Source organism: Peromyscus eremicus, chromosome 3 (genome assembly GCF_949786415.1).
Source record: "Peromyscus eremicus chromosome 3, PerEre_H2_v1, whole genome shotgun sequence".
In the NCBI taxonomy this organism is placed as follows: Eukaryota; Metazoa; Chordata; class Mammalia; order Rodentia; family Cricetidae; genus Peromyscus; species Peromyscus eremicus.
The window spans coordinates 79246652-79270734 of record NC_081418.1 but is presented as its reverse complement, the minus strand read 5'-3'; the positions used below and the strand labels follow the sequence as shown (position 1 = coordinate 79270734).

General features: G+C 40.0%; 1 protein-coding gene across 1 annotated transcript; it reads right to left on the bottom strand.

Annotated features, from left to right (window-relative positions):
* Window positions 1-3256: 3256 nt before the first annotated feature.
* Ndnf (neuron derived neurotrophic factor) lies at window positions 3257-12931 on the bottom strand. The gene is made up of 3 exons (XM_059256703.1): window positions 12744-12931; window positions 7114-7238; window positions 3257-4917 (listed from the first exon to the last, which is right to left on the bottom strand). Exons 1-3 carry the CDS (start codon window positions 12929-12931, stop codon window positions 3524-3526), a joined length of 1707 nt encoding a protein of 568 aa, XP_059112686.1. The 3' UTR covers window positions 3257-3523.
* Window positions 12932-24083: the final 11152 nt, after the last annotated feature.

Below are 24083 nucleotides of genomic sequence, written 5' to 3'. Positions count from 1 at the left end.
TCTGTGGTTAAGAGCACCTGCTGCTCTTCCAGAGGACCTAGGTTCAATTCCCAGCATCCTCATGCCAGTTCACAACTATCTGTAACTCCAATTCCAAGGGATCCAATGCCTCTTCTGTCTTCTGCAGACACAAGGCACACACATGCACATAGAACAACCATACACATACAATAAAATAATTTTTAAAATTTGAAAGAAGCATTAAGTGTTGCTCAAATTCAAATTCTAAGTTTTAATTGAGTTCTCATGACTGCACTTGACTATTCAGGGCATGGAAAATATAATTACTTCAGATGTGTTTTGGGCAACAAAAATTAAGGATGCACATTTTTTTCAGCTCTAAACTTTGAATGCATCTTTAAAAACTAATCTAGGGGCTAGATAGATGATTCAGTGGTTAAGAGCATTGGATGCTCTTCTGGAGGACCAAGGTTCACTTCCTAGGACTCACATAGTGACTCACAACCATCTGGACCTACAGTTCTAGGAGATCCAAGATCCAGTTCTGGCCTCCACAGGTACCAGGCACATACTTGGTGCACAGATATACATGCAGACAAAACACCCATATACACAAAACAAATTAATGTAGATACTGATTACAAATTAACAAAAAATTTGTTATATGTTTTATAGAGTCGTAACAATTTTAGACTCCAAAATCTAGGTTTTACCATTAATACACAGACTAATAACCTTCCCATCTTAACTTTATGTATGTAAACCTACATTAGAAATACTTTGTCTCCAAACAAGAAAATTAGAAATGACTAGGATTAAGACACTACTCTTTAAAAGCTAACCTAAAATGACTTTTTTTCAACCAAATATCAGTGATTGATATTTGGAAAGGATTTTGAAGTCTGCATAGTAAATTGCTTAGCTGTTTCAACTATAAAACTGTTTTTTTGAGGGGGAGGGAAGGGGGTCATTTGTTTGTTTGTTTTGTTCTCTTCTGTTTTGTTTTCTAGACAGTGTTTCACCTTGTAGCTCTGGGTGGGCCTGGAACTCACTAAACAGACCAGGCTGATCTCAAACTCAGAGCTCTGCCTGCCTCTGTCTTCTGCGTGCTGGGATTAAAAGAGTGCACCACTACACCTCGGCAAAGCTTATCTATTTTTACTTCTCTTGTTTTAAATGTATTCTGTTCTTTCTCTGTCATTGCATCTGAAAAGTAAAGATAATGAGCTAAATACCCCCAAACCCTTTCTTTTCAAATCCATCTACAGCATTGTGTAACCATCCCCCCCCCACCCCAGTATCTATTGTTCACTTGGAGATTAACATAGGCCTGGGTTTTCATTCACACTAGCAAGGTTCTAGTTCTTTTGTTAATGTGAATGAGTCTTTCTTTCTTGTCCCTGATCTTACCCAGATGCTCTTGAAATATTGGCACATGAGTAGTAGGCCATGATTGTCATGGATTCCCCTTTGTTACAAGCAGTAGGCATTTCATGATGGCTGTTTCATTTTCCTTAGTTTAAAGGGCAAATTTTTCTAAGGCCATGAAAAGATTCCTGTATTTGTCCAGAATATGAAGAAACCACCATCATCACAGCTAGCGGAAAAGCCAACTTGATCAGCTCAGTCTGGCTCTCAGCTCATGGGTGTTAGGCAGCACCCAAGAGCCCAGACCATCAAAGCTGCAGTAAAGCTGGTCCACTATAGTCCCACTTACAAGTCACTCAGCAACATTAGGAAATGGTTTCTCCCACGTTTACAACTAAATATATTTTCTCTGGGTGTTAATTGTCAGTCTCTCCTTGTACGGCAGTTGCTTAAACAAAGCATTGGGTACACAGTCTTCTGCTATCAAAAAATTATCTCAGGTATCATTCCTGCCTTATGTGGATGAACCAGTTTTGCTGAAAAGTTACTGCGGAGGAGTTAGAGGGTCTGTCCTAACTGTCATTACTCTTAAGGAATGCAGAGCACATGTCACAGGGCCTGTGAGTAGCCACATCTCAGCCACCTTATTCCTCTACTCCATAGCAATGCTGCCGGTGAACTCTCCCTGGCAAAAGCTGGGCTGGCGTGTAGCAGGCAGCAAAGAGAGTAATGGGTCTGCCTGTCCCCCACTATAGCTGTAGAATGTAAGGATGTAGAGCTCGAGTTTTACAAACGGCAACTTCTTCTGACAGAAGGCATCTAACAGAGTCCCTGCAGCTACATCTACTACCACCTCAACTTTATAAATGGAAAAGGGGGATGGTGGGCAGCAACAGATTCTCCTACAGGCATATTGTTTTTAGTGATTAAAAATGACAGGTATTTCTGAATCTTGGTCTTGTGGTCTCATGATGTCTTGGCATTTTTGAGTAAAACCTACAGAGGATAAAACTGCCGTCATGCTGTCCTGGTAGAGGCTGCAGATGTTATCCGCTAGACTTGTGTCTCACACTTCAATTACCTTTAAAAATGAGAACAAGATGAAAACTCAAAATTAACGGCAGCAGTGGTTTGTGAGTGTTTTAAGCAGCAGCTGTAATGGTCATGTTCTGTCTGACCAAAGTCCTGATCAAAATGTTCTCAGTTGCTTCAACCAGTAGTTAAAAAGATCTGCAAATATTTAAGCAAATGGAGTACTTATAATATCTAAATTTTACCACTTAAAATAAGTGTTTAAAATGATTGATTATCAGGCTGATAGTGTTTGGCTTGCCTATTCTCCAACAGGTCTGTTGTGGTGCTTCAGCTCCCACAGAGGCTGGCTCCCACTTGGTGCCCAAATCCAGACTTGAATAACTGGCTCCTGATGCCAATAAAGGTCAAGAGAAGCAATATTCCATTGTAGCTACTAAATAAGAGTAAAATTTGGTGCCAAGTTACAGAAAAGCACAGTTTTAGGGACAGATAAGAAATTGAATACACCACGGTACTGCTTGGGAAAAGGAACAGTGTAATAATCTAATATTCTTAATTTTATGTACATAAATATAATGTATACCAACTTTTTACATGAGATACATATAGCATTTAAACATTTTACTGAACAAATAAGAATTTACAACCACAATATTACTGCCTAGAGGGCAATGTGATCTTAGATTAGATCTATACTTTGACAGAGAAAGAATTTAATAGCTTACAATAATAGAAACACCAACATTTAAAACAGAATTTATAAAATAATTTATATATATATTTATATATTTTCCCCTAGCATCTACAGAGAGGAATGATTTGCATTTGTGGATGTGTGCAACAAATGGCATATTTTTAAATTTTTAGGTAATAAAATAATTTAGAAGCAGTTCATGCAATGCTCAAAGCAAGGGGTGGTATCCATCAAGATACCCTCTTCCTTTGACATCAACCAGCATCAGACAGATGGACCCTAAGTACCACAGGTATGTGTGAGTACAAGTCTCCATGTTACATTACAACGGACATCAATGTACACGTGTTGGTATCCTTCCTTTCAAGCACAGGTCACAACTTTGGTCCACCATGAGAGTAGTCAGTTTACAAAGTGATTCCGTGTCTCTCCCGGAGTCCTCCACATCTTCTTCACTCAAGTTAACTAACAGACCTTCCTTGTTTTCACAACTTTACTCTGATACTTCACAGAGTGTCCCCCATGTCCTACAACATAAACATCCAGGAGGTAAGATTTGCCAGGCTGCAGATCTTTGATTGTCTCTGTGGTCACTGCTTTCCGCAGGTTTTGGCTGTGGAAATACTTGCAGAGGACCTTCTCTGACTTCTTCCTGGTGTCTGGTCCCAGGCACCGGTTTTGCGCTCTTCTCTTCTGGTCTTCGCTGTAGTTCCCATCCAATTCTTTCCTGTAGATACAAAACTTTCTCCTTTCTTGGGTGCCTAGCCAAGCCACTGTGACCGAAGAGCAGGTGCGTAGCTTATCAAAGGCTTTGATTCTCGTGTCTTGCGGAAGAGAGGGGAAAGCCTGCTTACTAGGCTTAGTGGTGGCCAGTATTTTCAACATAGATGCTCCTTTCTTGCTGCCTTTCAGTCGAATGAGGTATTTTGCTTTGGGTTTTCCTCTTAGCTGGAACTGCCGAATGCCTTCCACATTCTGGGACAGAAGCAGCTTTCCATCTCGTCTCACTTGGACTTGAACAGCATCCAGACAAGAGTGAATGAAGAAGCTGGCTTTTTGGTGAGAGGAGACTGGAGCAAATCGCAGAAACTTCGTTCTCTTCCTTTTAACAAACACGTCTGTGACCCTCCCATCTTTTAGCTCCACTGTTTTCTGTTTCGCTTCCTCCTTGGTCTTGGCAAAAGTACCCACATAAGCCGTGCTTAGGTTGCTGTTGGTATTGACCACGAAGACATCGAAGTAGTACTGGGTGTCCGGCTTCAGGTCAGAGACTGTAAAAATGTTTTTATTTCCTATGCAGATTTTCTGAATGTCAACCTTGGGCTTCCAGTAGACGTGGCGCCCCACTTTGGGAGAAGGCTTTGCCAGGAAGCTGCGATCTTTACCCAAATTATCTATTGGAAATCCAAAATGGGCGAAGTCGAAGGGGCTAAAGTCGAGACCAGGTTTGGGTGCCATCATGAAGGCGTCATCTGCACTCAGCTTTGTTTCCACCGCACAAAGGCTTTTGAAATTGTGCTCCTTGTTGATGACCACGCAGTACTCAATGGGTTGTTTCAACACAGAGCCTGTGGGGCTCGGCTTCCAGACCAAAGTTACCGTGGTACGTCCGAGGGAGGTCACATCGACTCTAGGGTCATATGGTAATTCAGGGTATGGCTGATCAGATTCTGGAGTGGTGGTGGCGTATACTTTGAAATATGTGTCTTTCTCGGTTGAAAGAAGTTCCAACTGATACAAACCAGATGGAGAACTTGAAGACAGAAAATACTCTACGTCATTGCCCTTGTAGGAGAACAGTTCTGTGCCTTCCATGTCAGTCATCTGTTGCTTCTGCTGGTCAAGTGGTTCTGGGTCACCTGGAGAACAAGGGAGAAGAATAGGCTGAGTGCTACTGTGGCTTGCCAACCTTAGATTATGTTTTCAAACATCTTATCTTCATATCAAAGATATGACATAGTCCTAACAGACAATGGCACCAAAGGAAGCAAGGTGAACATAGGGAAGTCACTAATTTCTCACCAGAGTCCTTTCTTACTCCTGTGTTGTGGAATATTAGCTTAAAATGTGTTATATTCCTTTATGCGGTGGAACATGTGTTTAATGATGCAAACGTGTTGCATTCTTTCATGTTGCATTTGTTTAACTCTGTAAAACTGTGTTACTTTGTCTGTCTATAACACCTGATTGGTCTAATAAAGAGCTGAACAGCCAATAGCTAGGCAGGAGAGGGATAGGCAGGGCTGCCAGGCAGAGAGAATAAGTAGAAGAAGGAAGGAAGAACAAGAAAGGGAGAAGGAGAGTAGAATGCCAGGGGCCAGTCACGGAGTAAGAAGGAAAGAAAGGTATATAGAATAGAGAAAGGTAAAAGCCCAGAGGCAAAAGGTAGATGGGATAATTAAGTTAAAAAAAGCTGGCTAGAAATAAGTAAGAATAAGTCTCAGTGTATTTATTTGGGAGCTGGGTGGTGGGCCCCCAAAGAGGAAAAAACAAAACAAAACACCAACAACATTCTTATACTTCCATCCAGTCTTTTCTCTTACACATTTTTTGAAGTTAATGTTATTTTCACCAATTTCTCTCCATAACTTAATAAAATATATCCTCATCCTCATACATATGTGAATCTAGGTAAGTCATTAGTTTTAGAACCCAGTTCTTGCTCATGTCACAAAATAATACTATTGGTTTATCTTTTCCTATTTCAAGTGATGCTCATATATGAGCAAAGCTTTTCTTCATTTTGATTATTTCTGTGGGGCAGAATCCAGTTAAAGGAAAAGTTAGGTCAAACTTTCTAAAGACTATTAATCTGGTGTGAACCAAAATGATTCAAACATGCTGCTTGCAGATAGATGGCCAGCCATTGTTCTAATCTCGTGACTGTTAGTGGGACTGGATGACTTGATTAAAATACAGGGTGTAAAGCACCAGTACAGGCACTTAAGGACCAGTGGTTAGAACTGGTTCCCAGGAGCAGTACAGAGGAAGTCTTAAAACTAAGGGGATTTTTTTTCCCATTAAAATATAAAACTTGCCGGGCGGTGGTGGTGCACGCCTTTAATCCCAGCACTCGGGAGGCAGAGCCAGGCGGATCTCTGTGAGTTCGAGGCCAGCCTGGACTACCAAGTGAGTTCCAGGAAAGGCGCAAAGCTACACAGAGAAACCCTGTCTCAAAAAACCAAAATATATATATATATATATATATATATATATATATATATATATATATAAACTTGGCTACTGTTAACATCAATACCATGCAGATATAAGCATAAGATATCTAGAACCCGATGGAATGCTGGGTGACCAGAGTGAACAGCTGTTTTCCAGCTTATTACCAAAAATTGAAAGTGTGTTGAATGACTTATTCCAGAGTTAAGGGAAGAACAGAACCATACATCCATTAATGTCAGAGATCCTGTACTATATAAGTCTGACTGCTTCCCCATGGGCTCTTCCAAGATTGCCCAGGTACTGTAACTCACAAGCATCCTTCCCAGAGGAGCAGCTGGCAGGCCTTAATCTTTAAGGTAAGATGCCCTTAGAAGGAGCCACTGTTTTTCACTCATTACCTGCTATCTGCATTCCACCTTCTCTGTCTTCTTTAGGTGACTAACCCTTTCCTCCTACTGACTTGCTTGTCCTTCTGCCTTTAAATATTGTTAACTGCTTCTCTACTTTTTTCCATGCACCCTTTATTCCCCAGAAATGAAATATTTTTAACCTTGCCTGAGCCCCAAAGTCACCAATGGGGAGCTTTTTATACCCCACAATAATTAAGCCAGAACATCTGAGGCTGAAATCAAGGCACCTGGGGTTTCAGATGCTGCACATATGCAGACAGGCTTGCAGACAGCAGACAGGACAGAGGCTGTCCAAACCGCTCACCTCCACACTCCCTTTTGCCTCATTTATTTTACCAAGATCAATGTCATCTCATGCCATTTCTCCATTTCCGGCTCCAGCTTCACATGTGCATCTGGGCTGTTCCCCTTCCTTGCAGAAGGTTGTGTGTTTCAGAGCTCTGAGGCTAGGTGCATCCTGCCACTTACCTGATCCATCTGCACTCGCCTCCTCAGGCAGCTCCTGAAGGCTAAGCTTCCACTCCAAAGGAGCATCACAGGGTGTCACAGTGACGGACAATGGGGTGTTATCTTCCTCAACCATGAAGAAGTACCTAGGGGTAAGTTTAGACCCTATGATGATTCTAATCATGACAATCGAGACTTACCAGAAAAGCCACTTGGTTTTCATTTTTACTCATTTAACACATTTCAGAGAAAACATAAAACTATGAAAGTCCAATTGTTCAAAGTCTAAATACAATTTGGCAGCTAAACTGAACATCAACAAACACATCAAACAATACAAGCCAAACATCAACAAATACAAGGAAGGTAATAAAGGGATATTCAACCAAGTGTTGTGAATTCAACTGTAGTGGGTAGCCATTCCAGCTTTGATCTGGAAGTTCCAACCCCCATTGAGACTTCGGCAACTATCACGCCTACAAGGCGGGGCCAAGGGAGGCACCTGGAGACCCAAGATCTGGATAAGCAAGCGCTCTGTTCCAGGACCCTGGACGGTGGAGGTGAGCCAAGCAGAGCTCTAGAGAACACCGCTGGACTGCGATACACCTTCCCCAGACCTTGTGACCTACCTATCCCTTAATTTGTAAGTTACGCCATTAAATAAATCTCCTTTTAACTATGTGGAGTTGCCTTAATAATTTCACCAATATTCAACACGAACTCTTGTCCATCTGTAGGGGTTCCCACCATAAAATAAGTCACAAGCACTAAGCATTCCCTGCGTGCCCTATACCACTGAGCTTTGACAAGTGTTTATGCTACCTTGAAGGCACTTTGACATGTCACCTGCTGTGTCAAAATATCAGTTTACAACATCATAGTTCTAAAATGTACCCTTGGTCTCTGGCAAGATAATAGTGTGTGTGTGCATGTGTGCGCGTGTGTGCGCGCGCGCGCGTGCGTGTGTGTGTGTGTGTGTGTGTGTGTGTGTGTGTGTTTATTTACTTATTACTAAAACATTGAATTAAATATATTACTAATTTTAAAACAGAGTTTTTTTAAAAAAAATTAAAGCATTTTGCTCTGTTCTTTTACCTCAAACATTTTTTATGGTACCTTATGAAGAATAAAAATATCATTAACCTATAAAAACGATGCATATTCTAACTCCAAATTGCCTTCATGATTTCACTTAATTATCTTTCAAAGACTGTAACCCTGCAAATGAGGGAAACTGGTTTCAGTGCTGGCTAGCTCAGAGGTGCCTACTACTGGTTCTATGGCCAAGGAGGTGAATGGACTTCCCTTCCTGTATGCTGTATCAGCTCAGCATTCCTCACGTCATTCTCATACACCCACTACCAACACACATGCCCAGCTGACCACATTACCCTCCCCTACTGACTCTGCTTACCTCCCAAGCACCTAATCTCTCTAGTGAGCCTCAACCATCACATGGATGTCCCTTTTCCATCTGTTCTTGCTCCCATATCACCTCACCCAGATGCCTGGCTTTACCTTTTGTGTGTTAATAACTCTCAGGTCTAAAACCTCAGCCTGAACTCTTTCCCTCTTCAATAAGACAGTGGCATTTCAAACTTGAGACATCTAATCTGAATTCCTGTAGCCCATCCGTTTTTAGCAGATGACAACTCCAAACTTCTGGTCATTCCAGACAAATATTTTGGAGTCACTCTTGGCTTTTTTTTTCTACCTGACACATAATGTATCAGTATTTTCTTTTTATTTTGTCTTTAAAATACATGCAGACACTACTGCTTTGTCCTGGCTTCTCTAAGTCTTCATTCCTTCTGTGGCCTCCTGATTAGGCTCCCTGTTTTTACACTGGAGCCCTTTGGTTTTGCAAACTTAAACAAAGCACTTCCCCACTCAAAACTCACTGAGACCTGTGCACTTCAGAGTAAGAGCCACAGAGCTTACAGTACCCCACACGTCCCTTCATGCTCAACCTCAACTGAATCTATTCTGCCATTACTCCATTCGGAGCTCTGTTGTCTGTGGTACATGTATGCCAACTCCTGCCTGGGGTCTCTGAAGTTCTGCTAGTCTGACAGGCAGAGCACTCCTCTAGACAGAGGCCTGGGAAGACTTAGATGCTTCCTTCAGCACTCTGCTCCAGCACCATTGTGGACCCACTTGGATTCCATATGTAAAGTATTTCCTTTTCATTGTTAAAGTATGTATCGACACCTAACATAGTATACGTTTCTTTCATCCTTTTTTAAATTCTCTGTCTCCCTCAACTAGACTGACAGCCACAAGAGGGCAGCCAGTTCTTTCATTGGTATATACTCAGACACTGAAATAATTCAAAATATTTGTTGAGTGAATTAGCCAATGGTGATGTCTACCTTTAAATCATTTTATTACTTCCAAATCTTTTTTCCATTGAAACAGGATCGATATCTATAAAATATCCTGTTCAACGTTTCTAGAACCTGGTGAAACTCTGGGCAACTGTAATGAGAACAACCTTTTTCCAGCTTTTACCCAAAGTTGTAAGTGAAATATGTAGAATTTCTTGTTCCCAAATTAAGAGAAAAAACTCAAGCAACAGATCACTTTCTTCTGTCTAAACCTCATCATTTCTCCCAGGCTCCTGTACCACTTCTCAGGTGCTGTAACTCACAAGCATCCTATGCACAAGAGCAATTGTCAATTGTTTAAGCTAAGGTACCCCTAGAAGGAGCCACATCATTGTCATGACCCTGTACAGACCTTGCATTTTACTCATATAAAACACACTTTTTTTTTCCAGCTTTGAGCCTCTTTACAGCTTCATATTTTAGCATTAAGTAAGTTTTTAACTGATCTCATGGTCAAGCGTCCACAGGGGCGTCCTGCCTTCCTCACCAGGCTCAGTTCTTGTCTCCATCTCTCTGGCTTTTCATGCTGTAAACACATAGGATTTCTGTTGTCTCCCAAACACTTCCTCTTCCTGGGTCTTTGAAATACGTTTTTTGATGGCCCCGTCTCTGCCTTACTCATATTTAAATTGTGGTTCTTCAGAAATGCCCTTCCTCACTCATTCCAGAAGAGATTTGCATACAGTTTCTCAGGCACTGTGCTGCTCAGATCTCACATTCACTGCAGTTTGTGACTATATGCATTTGTGTGATTACTCGCTTTCATATTCCCCTAAGGCCCACTTAGGGCTCACCTTCTGTGTCGCTGTATGCCCTGTGATGAGCATGCTAGTACAGATGTCTGCATAGAGCAAGCACTTGCTGGACGTTTTTGAATGAATGAATTACTAAGTCAATGAGCAAAACTCAACAATCTTGACAGCAATCTCATTAGTCTAGCCTGAGGATATTATATCCAGAATCTGTTTCTATTTGAGTACATAGAATCTGAATAAAAATAGCAGATGTTCCCCTATACTATTCAGAGATGAATTTGGAAATGGCAAGTGATATGGGGCAAGACAAGACAGACTGAGGAGCATATTAAGCAAATGCAAGGGCTTAAAAATAATACTAGACAATCATCTAAAAAGACAACTAGATGATTCAACTGTTTTAATGTGTAAAATCAGATATACCACAGCCATCCATACAGGTTATTTGATATTTAATCTTGCCTACTTTCTGAAGAGAAGTTTGTTTTTTGTTGTTTTGGTTTTTTTGATCTGTTAGTAGGGATGACATTAAACTGAGCCTGTCATATCACAGAGAAAGCGACATCAAATAGTGTCCGGAATTTTGTAGTGTGTTTCTTGAATTTTTATTTGAGCAGCACAAGATAGCAATGCCAAAGCCAAAAACAGTGCTCAAGCATATCTGCCTCCTGCTTTCTCCCTTTAAGAAAACAGTCTGTTCTCTTATGTAAGCAACTCGGTGTTAGTAACTTGATGACAAACAGGAGGATGTCTGCATCCCTCACAATGAACATTGGGCGTGTATAGCAGCTGGATACCCCAAGATAACACTTTCATCTGAAAGCTTGCAAGTTAGGGATATATGAGAATCTGAACCAACTCAACATGTAATGCATTTGTTAGTAAGTGCTCACAGAGCACATGTAGAACAGTGGTAAGGCATGACCTGGGTGTTCAGATATGTACTACCAAGTGAGGCTGGAGGAGATGAGATGAACGAGGAAGCATGAATGAGGGATGCACACTACACATCATCCAACTCTGCAATGTTTGTGTAAACATGAGAACAACTTGTACATCTGACGTCTTTTCCTCCTCCCACAGACAAGCTTATGAGACATTTCATCCTAGGTAGAACATCAACAATGACTGTGTGTACTTACTGCTCTATATCCCCAACTCCAAAATTAAATTTCTTCTTGGAACTACAACTCTACCTAACTATATAAGCAAACATTTCACTCATTTGTAAATACAAAGGGCCTTAAAATTTTGTTTTGGAAAAAACTACAAAACTAAGAAATTAGTAAATGGAAGAAAGAAAAGGTGAAGGAAGATGTGCTGATGCTTATGTAGTGTCCTATAACAAAAACATATGTTAAAGAAGAAAACTTCATTTTTAATACCACTCTTAGAATTACAACTTATTTAATTTTTAGAAGATCAGAGGATAAGCCATGTATTTGATTAAGTGACATGATTGTATAATTGGAAGCTGTATTTAAAGACTACTAAAAGAGAGCAGAACCCAAGTGTATTTGGGAATTGAAAGTTATGCCTAGAGAAAAATTTTGATTTGGTCTCATTCACTCAAATATTTCAAGGACAAAAATATAACTGTGCTCAATGACAGTTCAATTAATATTAAGGATTCCTCTGAAGTCATGCATGGTTTTGTGTATCAGTGTTACTTCTCATAGACTGAGCTTTTGTGCAGACCATGGCAACAAATTCCTCCATGTATTAAACATTTCATCTTATGTTTTCAGTCTCATAAATACGACTTAAAGGTTCATAATTATTTACACTTTGAGTCAGTTCTTAGTTTGTCCCATTCCTTCAAATAAGTTACTTTACTCCAGTAACTTGAAACAATGACCACTTCACCTGTAAAAACTGATCATCTGTGCTCACCCAACTGACCAGAGGGTGAAATGATGGGGCCTTTAAGTAGAAAGTGTTTAGAGTACCATTCTCCCTCCATGAAATTCATGACATGAAGATCCCTCACACCTCAGTCTCTACAAAGTGGATTAGTGGTGTGAAGCAATTCTACATCTTAGAAACCAATTCTCAGGTTTAAAGGACGAATTGTTTTTGTAAAAATTCAAAAAATTAACAATGAAGGGCAGAGAAGATTTAAAACATGGCAGTTTGATAACTTTAAATATAATTAGTTTGTAGTATATCATTTCTATGATATATAGGTATAACTTTTAAAGATAGGCATATTTGGAAACACCATGGACACCCAGTTGTTTAAAGTGGAGTGAAAGAAATGACTGCTGTCAGTTTTTCACTATTGGAATCTCTCAGAATTTCATCCTATCTCCTGGTACTATCCTTCCACAAATACAGATGTTTGAAGAACTATATATGTTGAAGTAATTTCAGTTTCATCCTACATATCATACATAATCCCACATAATGCTGCTCAGAGGTTGACTCTCCAAACTCCATCTGGAAGGTGACTGTCTTCTATGGAGCCTCTGTTATGGACATAAATCAGCAAGCACAGCAGGGACAATACCTTCTAGGTGTATCTTTAAAGAGGTAACTGCTGATCTCAGCTCCATCTGGAATCACGGATGAATCGTGGAAAAATGCCTTATCCCGGATCTGCATCTGAAAAAGCTCCTCATCTCGGGTGGGCAGCTTTTGGGTCCTCGAGGCGAGTGGTAACAGGAGCCACAGCAAACACCAGTGGAGCAGCACCATCCTGGGCACAAGAGACAAGTGCTTTAATTACTTCTGCAGACAGACACTGGGTCAGGTAGGAAACTTCCTCAAGGGTTGATTTAGACAGAATCAGTGATATAGCATGGGTATTGGATATGCACATACAATTTTGACAGAATTCTCCTGTCTCATTTTTTCTTCAAACTATTTCATAATATTGAGAATAGATTTACTAGCTCCTCAGACATTAAAGAATATTTTAAAAATAAAATAACTCTTTTTTTCATTACCTTCCCTGGGTCTTAAGAAAGCAAATCAGCACTTTTATTATGACAGAAGCCAACATCATCCTTACTGAGGAAGCCCTGTCAGTGTCTGGAAACTTATAGGACCACCAAAGGTCAGTCCTTTCAAGTTTTACAAAACGCACACCAAAGGTTGCCCAGAGTCACTGCTCAGCAGCAAAGTTTCTAGTCACTGACATGGTTGAACTCCAGCCTAAGTCATAAGACACCCACTTGAAGGTGGAAATACTCTACACATTTTTTTAAATTCTTGCTCAAATGTTGACTCAGAATTTGTATAATATTTTACTTATAACACTAGAGTTTTATAAATTTGTGATTTTTTTAAAAAAAAGATTGAAATGTTTAGCTCCATCATTTGTAAAACAATGAGTTCAAAGCCATAAAGTGAGTTATTGTATTGATGTCTAACTGTTACAGCTAACAGAAGCACATTTGCATGCATACACATTTGCATGACAGAAACTGCGCCTCAGATCCCAGCCATAGAACAAGCCACTCAAACCTTTAAGCCCTTGGTCTTAACTTTTGAAGAATCTTTCCAACTGAGTTATATCGTGACCCTGTCATTGACTTCCTTCCTGGGTCCCTACCAATACAAAGCTAATCCTCTACTGTCTACACAGACAAGGCTGATCCTCTACTGTCTACACAGACAAGGCTGATCCTCTACTGTCTACACAGACAAGGCTGATCCTCTACTGTCTACACAGACAAGGCTGATGATCCTCTACTGTCCACACAGACAAGGCTGATCCTCTACTGTCTACACAGACAAGGCTGATTCTCCTACTGTCTACACAGACAAGGCTGATCCTCTACTGTCTACACAGACAAGGCTGATCCTCTACTGTCTACACAGACAAGGCTGATGATCCTCTACTGTCCACACAGACAAGGCTGATCCTCTACTGTCCACACAGACAAGGCTGATCCTCTACTGTCTACACAGACAAGGCTGATCCTCTACTGTCTACACAGACAAGGCTGATCCTCTACTGTCTACACAGACAAGGCTGATCCTCTACTGTCTACACAGACAAGGCTGATCCTCTACTGTCTACACAGACAAGGCTGATCCTCTACTGTCTACACAGACAAGGCTGATCCTCTACTGTCTACACAGACAAGGCTGATCCTCTACTGTCTACACAGACAAGGCTGATCCTCTACTGTCTACACAGACAAGGCTGCTGTCGAGGCCACTGTCTTCCTTGTGACTCAGTTTTCTGTAAGATGGCCAACATAGGCACAAAAATTGACATGGTAAGTGAGGATTTATTCCTCTGATAAACTGTTCTTTTTTTTTGCCTATAAAATTTTGTGAAGAATTATTTCCCAGGAATTCGAGTATTAGAAAAATACATTTTTTTTATTTACACTTAAGTACTTTCCATAGTGAGAAAGTCAAATACCGATGTTTGCAATAATTTGAAATGACGTGGATCCTAGTATCATTTAAAATAGCTATAAGTTTGACTAATTGGCTTTGACTTTAAAACATAGTTTGACTTTAATTCCGTCTTTTTTTGAGTATCATCAAAAAGAGAGATGGGGGGCTGGAGAGATGGCTCAAAGGTTAAGAACACTAGCTGCTCTTCCAAAGGTCCAGCAACCACATGGTGGCTCACAACCATCTATAATGAGACCTGGTACCCTCTTCTGGCCTGCAGGTATACATGCAGACAGAACACTGTATACATAATAAATAAATAAATCTTTAAAAGAAAAGAGAGAGAGAGATGGTTCAGTGGTTAAAAGTGCTTACTGATCTTCTAGAGAAGCCAAGTTTTGTTCCCAGCACTCACATAGGGCAATTTATAACAGCCTATAACTCCAGTTCCAGGGAAGCCAATGCCCTATTCTGGTCTTCTGGAACACCTACACATACTTGGAATTTACACACACACACACACACACACACACACACACACACACAGAGAGAGAGAGAGAGAGAGAGAGAGAGAGAGAGAGAGAGAGAGAGAGAGAGACTCACACAAGCACACGCACATGCACATAAAAATAAAAAGTTTTAGATAATTGAAAATGATTTTTAGAACCAATAAACATTTTAATGATGGTATGAGTAGTTTTTCACAATCATCATGCCCCAAAAGTTCATTTTAACTTCTACAATTTTTTTTGTCTGCTTTGTATATATTTTCCCATTCAAAATACCAGCAGTGATGGAGTTACTGCATGCAAAGCCCCTTTCTCTGACTGCCTTCCTTTATTTAGCAAACGTTATGACAGTTATTCCTACACTGGGTTACTACATTGGTCAAAGTCATTATATAGTATGAAGTAGGTGCTGTTACCATACAAAAGGAACAGGTTACATAGCTAGAGAAGGCAGCCAGTTGCAGGTAGAGTCAACTGCAGCACTTAAACTTTGCAGTATCTCTCACGAAAGCTGTGGCTTTTCATCTTCTATCCCTACTTAGTTGCACTGAAATTGAAAGAAAACTTGACAGAGAAATGAGAAAGCTAGCATTTAAGTTTTAGCCCTTTACTAGATGTATAATTTTAGGCAAATGAACGTTCTGGAACTCAGTTTTCTAGAGGGCTTGGCTACATGATTCCTGAACTCCACAAATGGATGGGATCCTGTCAGTGAGATTTAAACTTATCATCTGGATCAGCTTGCACTTAGAAAATCACCAGGCTCCCTTGGATGCCATTAAAGTCTTTTTTTCAAATACTCGGTGCTTGTCAAAGAGAACTAGAAGGGACGCTGTTGTCTAGGTGCAAGCTTTTGTGAGACCCTGATATAAGTCTACAAGAGTCATCTGAGTGAATCAAAGTCAAAACTCAAGTAACTTGTTCCTACCAAACAGGGTCATGGTGGGCTGAGCTGGACAGGTGCCTAGTCCCCTTTCTCTTCCTCACTACTGCTGGGGGTGAAAAAAGTGGAAAATCTGAATAGCATTTGGTATTTGCTAAGCATGCAATAAAATGTGCTTAGGAAGACTTGCTATTTTAACCAAATAAAACATACTTGGTCATTCCTCTTGGGGTAGTATTGTTCCCAAACTTGGCCTCCTGAGAGGAGATCCAAGACAATTGTTTAAGTCTCTTCAGAACGGTAAGGACTTGGCTACTTCAGGGCAGCACACCTCAGTAGGCTCCCTGTCTGTCCATAAAGCTGTCAAATGTACAGTTCCACTTGTGACTCAGCCCCACTAGGCCAACCAATGCCTTGGAGTATTAAGAAAAGCCACAGATTGAGAAAACTAGTGCACTATGACTGTCAGGAATAGCCCAAAGGTGAATTTATAAGATAAATTAATAATTTTGTACATGAAGTCAAGTTCATTGTGTGGTATTTTTGATGTGTGACGTCATGCTGGGACTCAAAACATTCTACATTTTTGGAGAATTTCAAAAGTTTTATTTTTGAATTCGAGATGCTTGGCTAGTCAACTGAACATCCCTGGAAAATAAAGCCTTGGCATACAAAACTAAGAATAATCACTGCACATTGTCAAAGATGAGGAGTCCCTAAACTTAGCTGCCTCTTTGAATCATCTTGTGGGGATTAGGGTTCAGGAAGCCACTTGAAGAAAACGACACCATATCTGAGGCTGTTCCTCTGAGGGATACAGTGTCTCTGACCCAGGAATCTCACACCTTCTTTAGGCATCCACAAAACTATGACAAACTAAGTGTTAGCTTGAATATTATAAACTCCAACTGAGAGAATAGACTTAACTGTTTAAAATTAAAAACAGCCTCTTTCTTCTAGCATTTAGGATATATTACTGAATTATTTCACCACACAGATGCTCTGCTGTGCCATGAACACTTCTATATTGTCTCTTCTATCTAGGATTTGGTATTCTTTATCTAACGTTCATCTAGACTCCTCTTTTTTTATCTATCAAAATATCACATTTCCTCAAACATAATCCTATCAGGTATGCTTTTGGTTTCTGACAACCATCATAATTGTCATGTCGATTTTGATGAGCAAGGCAGATTGTTTTTTTTTCAGAGAAGTGTTTAAAATTTACATAATCTCAAAACAGGGATTTATATTCTATCACACTATTGTTCAACATTTAAACATACATTTATTTATTTATTTGAGGTGGGAGAGGACACGTGTGCCATTGTGTGTGCTCGAGCAGCAAAGGTCAAAGGACAATTTGGGGGAGTAGGTTCTCTCTTTGAACCATTTCTGTTCTAGAGACTGAACTAGGTTGTCCGGCTGACCATTCAACATTTTCACATGACATAATTGAGGAGGGAAAAGGTACCCTGATGAACATTTGCCATTTGTCCAATTTTCTCAGATTATAGACAGGATTTAGTTTTAACAAAATGTGTTTTGAGGAAGCACCAAGAGTAGTCAAGCATTACTTTGCAAGCACAATAAGTAGATTTTTCATTCATAGTTTACACTCACTGATCAAAATAGATTCATTCAGAGATTCTTTAAATGGAGGTCTTAAAGTTTTATAGTTTCTTTAACCCATATGTTCTCTCTAAAGTGTTCATTCTAAGAACTGGCCACTTCAAAGTTTTTTAAAATTAGCCTACAAAGTAATGGATCTCGTTGCCATGTTTTCGCTCCTGTGTATCATTACTCTTGGTGATTATCCAAGGCCTCCCCTCTCCCTTGGCCCATCCTGCTGGCCCCTTCCTCCCTCCATCCAGTCCCAGGCTTTCATGTCACATGTGAGGACTTAGCCACTTTAAAGAACAACTGGAAATGCATTCCTCTTTAGAGTAAGCCTTGCTAAGCTGCCTCTAAGAACAGACTTCTAAAATTACAAAAGTGCCCTCTAACGGTGTAACTCCTCTTGTTTCTGTTAGCTTTTCATAGCTTTGGCTTATCTAGATTTAAAGTTTGAATTCAATAACACTGATCAGGCCAGACACAGTGGCGTACACCTATCATTCACAACACTTGGAAGTGGAACAGGTTGAAGGAGGAGGATCAGGAGTTCAAGGTCATCCTCAGCTACACAACAGGCTTATGGTTAGCCCAAGCTACAATGAGACCTTTTGTCTCACAGAAACAAAAATTACATCCCTTTCCTCTCCCAAATAAAATGAAACAAACCCCAAAGCAACAATAATTAAAAACCCACTAGTCAGAATGCCACTTTCAGAATGACTTCTAATAAGGCCATCTGGTGGATAATTTGGGGAATGTGTCTGTATAGCAATGAATCTTTTATCTTTCTACCACAGAGTGTAGCTCAATCAGATGTAGAACATTGCCAAGATGGCTCCACATTGATATCATATACATATGCAAATGCATATGCAAATACACACATATGTATATACATTACATGAGGAAAGTCAATCAGCATGACTGTATAGACTATTCACAACCTAGGAAAAATTGTGTGCGGCAATCCTAAATACTTAGGGTCATTGTCATGGTTTAGACTGGAAATTTCTGGTGCCTGGAACATAGAGATGCTAACAAATCTCTGGCGGTGTTCCTGTTGTTAAAAGCCTTTTTATTAAACAGCATCCACCTTCCTATGGAGACTGAAGAGAGAAGAGTATTGATGTCTGGATGTCCCAAAGTCTTTGTAATTACAAGCTGCTGACACATGAGATAGTTTTATTCTTTGGAAGGACAATCTGTGTCAGATTAAAAGTTATATTAAAAAAAAAGCTTCTTTTTCTCTTTTCCTCTCCTCTTGCCCTTCCACCTCTATATCCTTCTCTCTGTCTCCATCTCCATTTCTTTCTCTATCTCTATTTCTACCCCATCTCTATCTATGTCTCTGTCTCATCATCTCTATCATCATCTCTACCTCTATCTCCATCATCACTTCTACCTCTATCTCCATCTCCATCTTCATCATCTCCATCATCATCTCTACCTCCATCTCTATCTTTGTCTCTTGGGAACCAAGGAGTGGAGATAAGTTGTTTTTGAAAGATCATCTCAAGATTGCCCATGCATTCTATACTGAGAGAGATGTGGAGGGTCTGGGGATATTGTACAGTAAAAGTTGTATATTTAGTTGTATGTGATACATGCATGCATCTCTTCTTCAGGTCAGAGTACATAGAAATTTACAAGTGCAGTTAGTTGATGCAGAAGTGAAAATCAATGAGGAATAGTCCTAAAGGAAGAATCTGTTCCATACAAAATGTGGCATCTGCTGCTGCTGTGTGGTGAGAAGGCAAACACCACAGGGAAGCAGGTGTGACAACATTTTGCTTCTCTATGCTTTAGAACTTCAGTGCAGACTCACATCTACCTCATTTTCTTTTACTTCTTCTGAACCCTGAGAAGCACAGATTGCAACAGATGAACTGAAGACCAGTTTTAAAGATTAAGCCAATGAACAAATAGATACTTTATTTTTAATTATGTGTACATGTGTGTCTGTGTATGGGTATGTGTACCCTAGAACAGGCACCCTCAGAGGCCAGTGGCTTCAGGTTCCCTAGTACTGCAGCTATAGGCAGATGTGAGTCACCTGATAACAGTTCTGGGAACCAAAACCAGACCCTCCACAATGGTACACACTCCTAACTGCTGAGACATCTTTTCAGTCCCAACCAATGAAAAGCTAGGAACCATTTTCATTGTTCTAAAAAAAACTAAGGAGAAGGGCAAATGATGGGAAGTTGAAAACACATAAATTAAGATATTCAGCATTAATAGGAAGTTCTTATTCTTTTGTAATATTCATTTATTACTATTCATTCATTTATTTGTGTATGTGTGAGACTGGGGGAGTAGACATGGGTTGGTGCATGTGTGCTGTGGCATGACTGTGTGAAGGCCAGAGGACAACTTTTGGGAGTTAGTTTTCTTTTTCTAACATGTGGATCTGACTCAAACTATCCAGCCTGCAGCAGGATACCTAGAGCATCCCTGCACAGCCAGTCCATGCAATGCATCTGCAATGATGTAAGGTGGACTGGTCCACCTGGCAGTCCTGAGCAAACCATTAGCTTGCTTGATGAACACAATTTTGTATTTAAACTGCTTAAACAGTGATAACAAGCCACCAAACTTTGATATAGTTTTGCTATAAAATAGACAATCAATGGATTTTAATCACAAATTCTGACGAAAATCTTGAGTAGAAATCTAGCTTAGTATTTATAGACTGCTGTTCTAGTTTGCTTTCCAGCATCACAGTTAGCACCATGACTGGAAGCAACCTGTGGAAGAAAGGTTTTGTTTGGCTGACAACTCTAAATCACACTCCATCATGAAGGGAAGTCAGGGTAGGAACTCAAGGCAGGTACCAGGAAGCAGAAGCCACAGAGGAATGCTCCGTATTGGCTTGCCTTTCATGGCTCACTCTGCCTGCTTTCTGATATAACCCAGGACATCCTACCCTGGGGTGGCACTCTCCACAGTGGGCTGAGACCTACTGTGTCAATCATTAATCAAGAAAATGCCCCCAAAGACTTGCTTATGCGTCAATCAGATGGAACATTTTCTCAATTGAGTTCCCCTCTTCCAAGATGATTCCAGCTTGTGTCAAACTGACTAAAAACTGAGCAGCAGACCTACTGCTAGTTAGCTTTGTAAGTTACAATTTGTGAGTGTGGTAAATAAAAACTATCTGACTTGTGACATATCTGACCAAGAGTTTCTGACTAAAGGGCTGCATGGTGTAAATGGAAGATACCAACCTTCCTCAGCCATGCAGACTCCTCAGAACTGCCACCAATGGCTCTCTTCAGTGGTGTTACTAGAATCAAAGCAAACTCATTCTACCTCCCTTCACTAGTAATCAAGGTCCACAATGTCTTTGCAGAAACATAGGAACATATTTGTAAAGAATGGCATCAGGTGAGGATAGCCATTCCATATTGTGGTGGTATTGTGTTCCCCAAAATATTGTGCACCCTAATAAACTTATCTGGAGTCAGAGACAGAACAGCCACTAGATACAAAGGCTAGAAAATGGTGGCACTCACACCTTTAATCCTAGCATTCCAGAGGCAGAAATCCATCTGTTCAAGGATACAGCCAAGCATGGTGACTCACATCTTTAATCCCAGAAAGCGAGCCTTTAATCCCAGGGAATGATGGTAGAAAGCAGAAAGATATATAAGGTGTGAGGACCAGAAACTAGAAGCATTTGGCTGTTTAAGCTTCAGGCTTTCGAGCAGCAGTTCAGCTGAGAGTCATTGGGATGAGGACACAGAAGCTTCTAGTCTGAGGAAACAAAACCAGCTGGGAAGCTGGCCAAGTGAGGTAGCTGTGGCTTATTCTGTCTCTCTGACCTTCCAGTGTTCACCCCAATAACTGGCCTCAGGTTTGATCTTATTAATAAGAACTTTTAAGATTCATGCTACATCATACTATAAAACGTAAGATCAAATTCATAAATATGCTACACAAAGAATACAATTTTAAAACACCCATGTCAAGATTCACTTTATATTACTTGAAATAAATTTAAAGCAACCCCCAAGCCCCGTAAAAGGATGAGTATTCTGAATGACTTGAAGGAGATACATCTGGAATAAATGAAATTTAATGTTTAATTACAGAGAGTAGAAAGTGCATGATTATAATTGAGTGAGGATAATTTCAAGGAATGGTATGCCACAAAGATTTCTGTTATTTTCTTTTCATGAAAATATTTATAGTCTTTTTAACTTCTATTATTAAACTTGAAGGTATTTGTTTGTATTTGCATCATCTAAGCACATGTGATAAATATATATTTAAGTGCTGACTTAGCTGTAAAGGCAAATGTGGTATTGCTCTAAGGAAGGGTCCTTGTGTCTGCACCAACCTGCTGGCAACCAGCACAGTACCCTATAATGCCAAAAGTTGCCTCTAGGATACAAGCATCCCTTCAAGCCAGGAATGCAACAGTAAGAGGTAAATTCCTAGAAGTGGTTCAATTTTGTTGTCTTTTCAAACAAGAAAGATGTTGACTAAAGTTAGTTGGTTGTTTGTAAAACTCCAAAAATATACCCTGTTTTGGTTGAAGATTCAACAAGAAAAAAGTGCACTGTGCTTTGGTTTTTTCTGTATGTAAAAAGAAAGGATTGCTGTAGGAGGCTCCTGGTGTGTCTTGTGCTGTGGTCTCAGCAGGTGAGAATGGTACTTTGTGGAGATAGATCTGTTCACAGAATCTGCTGTCACTCCAAATAGTGCCATAATTATGAAGGGCTTTCGAGTTCATTATACCAGTGATTCCAACCTCCTCCAGCACTTCCCTCAATGACTGCCAACTTTCATTCTGAAGGGAAATTGAATTAATATAAAAAAAGCAATGTAAAATTAAAACCTGCCAAAGAGTCAAATAAAGTTTCCATTCTGTCATCCATCTGCTCTGATCCTCCTGGTACACAGTTCATGACAGGGCCAAAGTCAAGGGCATTCTAATTTTAAATGGCCAAGTGTACAGAATCAGAACTACATGAAGGGAGAACACATTTTAAAGTAAGTAACCCTGTCATCTCACTGTTATTAAGGCCAAGAAAAGCACAATGGTCAACAGAAATGGCTAAAATAAATGCACCATAAATAGCTATAGCCTTTGGTCTGGGAAAGGAGATTTAGTTTACCAAAGGAAAGAAGGCTTAAAATGCAGGGGATGGGTCACTACAAGATATGACAAAGTCCAAAAGCAATGTATAGGAAAATGAAAAGTAAAGCTAAAACAAAACAGTGAATGCTTTCTCCCTATCAAAATGTCCTCTGGATTTACAACTGAGATAGCTGGGAGAACTCCCACCATCTCGGGGCTACTAATGATTCCTAGAATGAAGAAAGCCTGTGGGAAGGAAGAAAATGCTTGGTTGCTTTTCTTGTTTCTGTTGGACAACCAAGCTATTTTTTCCCTGTAGATCTGCAACAAAATGAAAGTGAATTCCTGTGCAATGTTCCCAAAGCAGTCCATTCCTTGCACATCTCATTCTCTGCAGAGATGGAGCAGAGGCTGTTAGCCCCAGCACATGTCAGCAGAGAAGAGCAGGTGGTGGCAGCAACCGTCTCAGTTGCCAAAGACTGTTCTGCACACACCCTCAAATTTGACTTATAGTTACTTTAGCTGAGATGTCAACTTACCAAAAATTAAATTTGGCCAAAAAGCTAATAAAAAAATAGCTAAGTTGCTAATAAATGTCTTGCCAATTGCTAACTTAGTACTCCAAACTGAGTTGGGTGATGGAGGGACTCAACAACAATAACAAAATATTCTACAAAAGCTGTTTACAAAGACAAGTTTCATCAATATTTTCATCCATTATTTTTAAATTCAAAGTTTTTGTAATGAGTGCTTGCTATACACCAGGTATTCATTTAGGGACCTACCATAAAGTTCATATTGTAGGCATAATGATGGATAGCACATAAATATAAACAAGAAACCAATACTGGCTACTATTCATTGCCATGCAGAAAATTAGAATAAGCTTGTATGGAAAAGCACATGGTGACAGCAACTTCAGGCTGAGTGTTTAGGCAGTGGTCATGAAGAAATAACGTTGACATTGAGATTTTAACAGAAAGAGAAAGCCAGAGAAGCAAAGGTCAGGGCAAAGAGCATCCTGGGCAGAGAAATGTCTGGTGCAAAGGTCCTGAGCTGGCACTAGATTGGGAAATTGACAAAAGAAAAGGACATCAGTGGATCACAGAAGAAAAAGAGATCAGGAGGCAAGGTGCAGGTTTTTTACAACCATATTAAAGACTTTGGATTCTACATTTGAAGGTGATGGAAAGCTCTCTAAGCAGGACAGGATCTCTGGCTAATCCATGCTATCTATTTATCTATCTATCTATATATCTATCACCTGTCTGTCTGACTGTCTCTGTCTTCCTGTCTACCTATCAGTTCATCTGTCCATCTAAGCAATAACTGCACCGTGTAGGGATGAGTTTTAGGGAAACGGTAATCACAGAAGCAAAAAAAAAAAAAAAAAAAAAC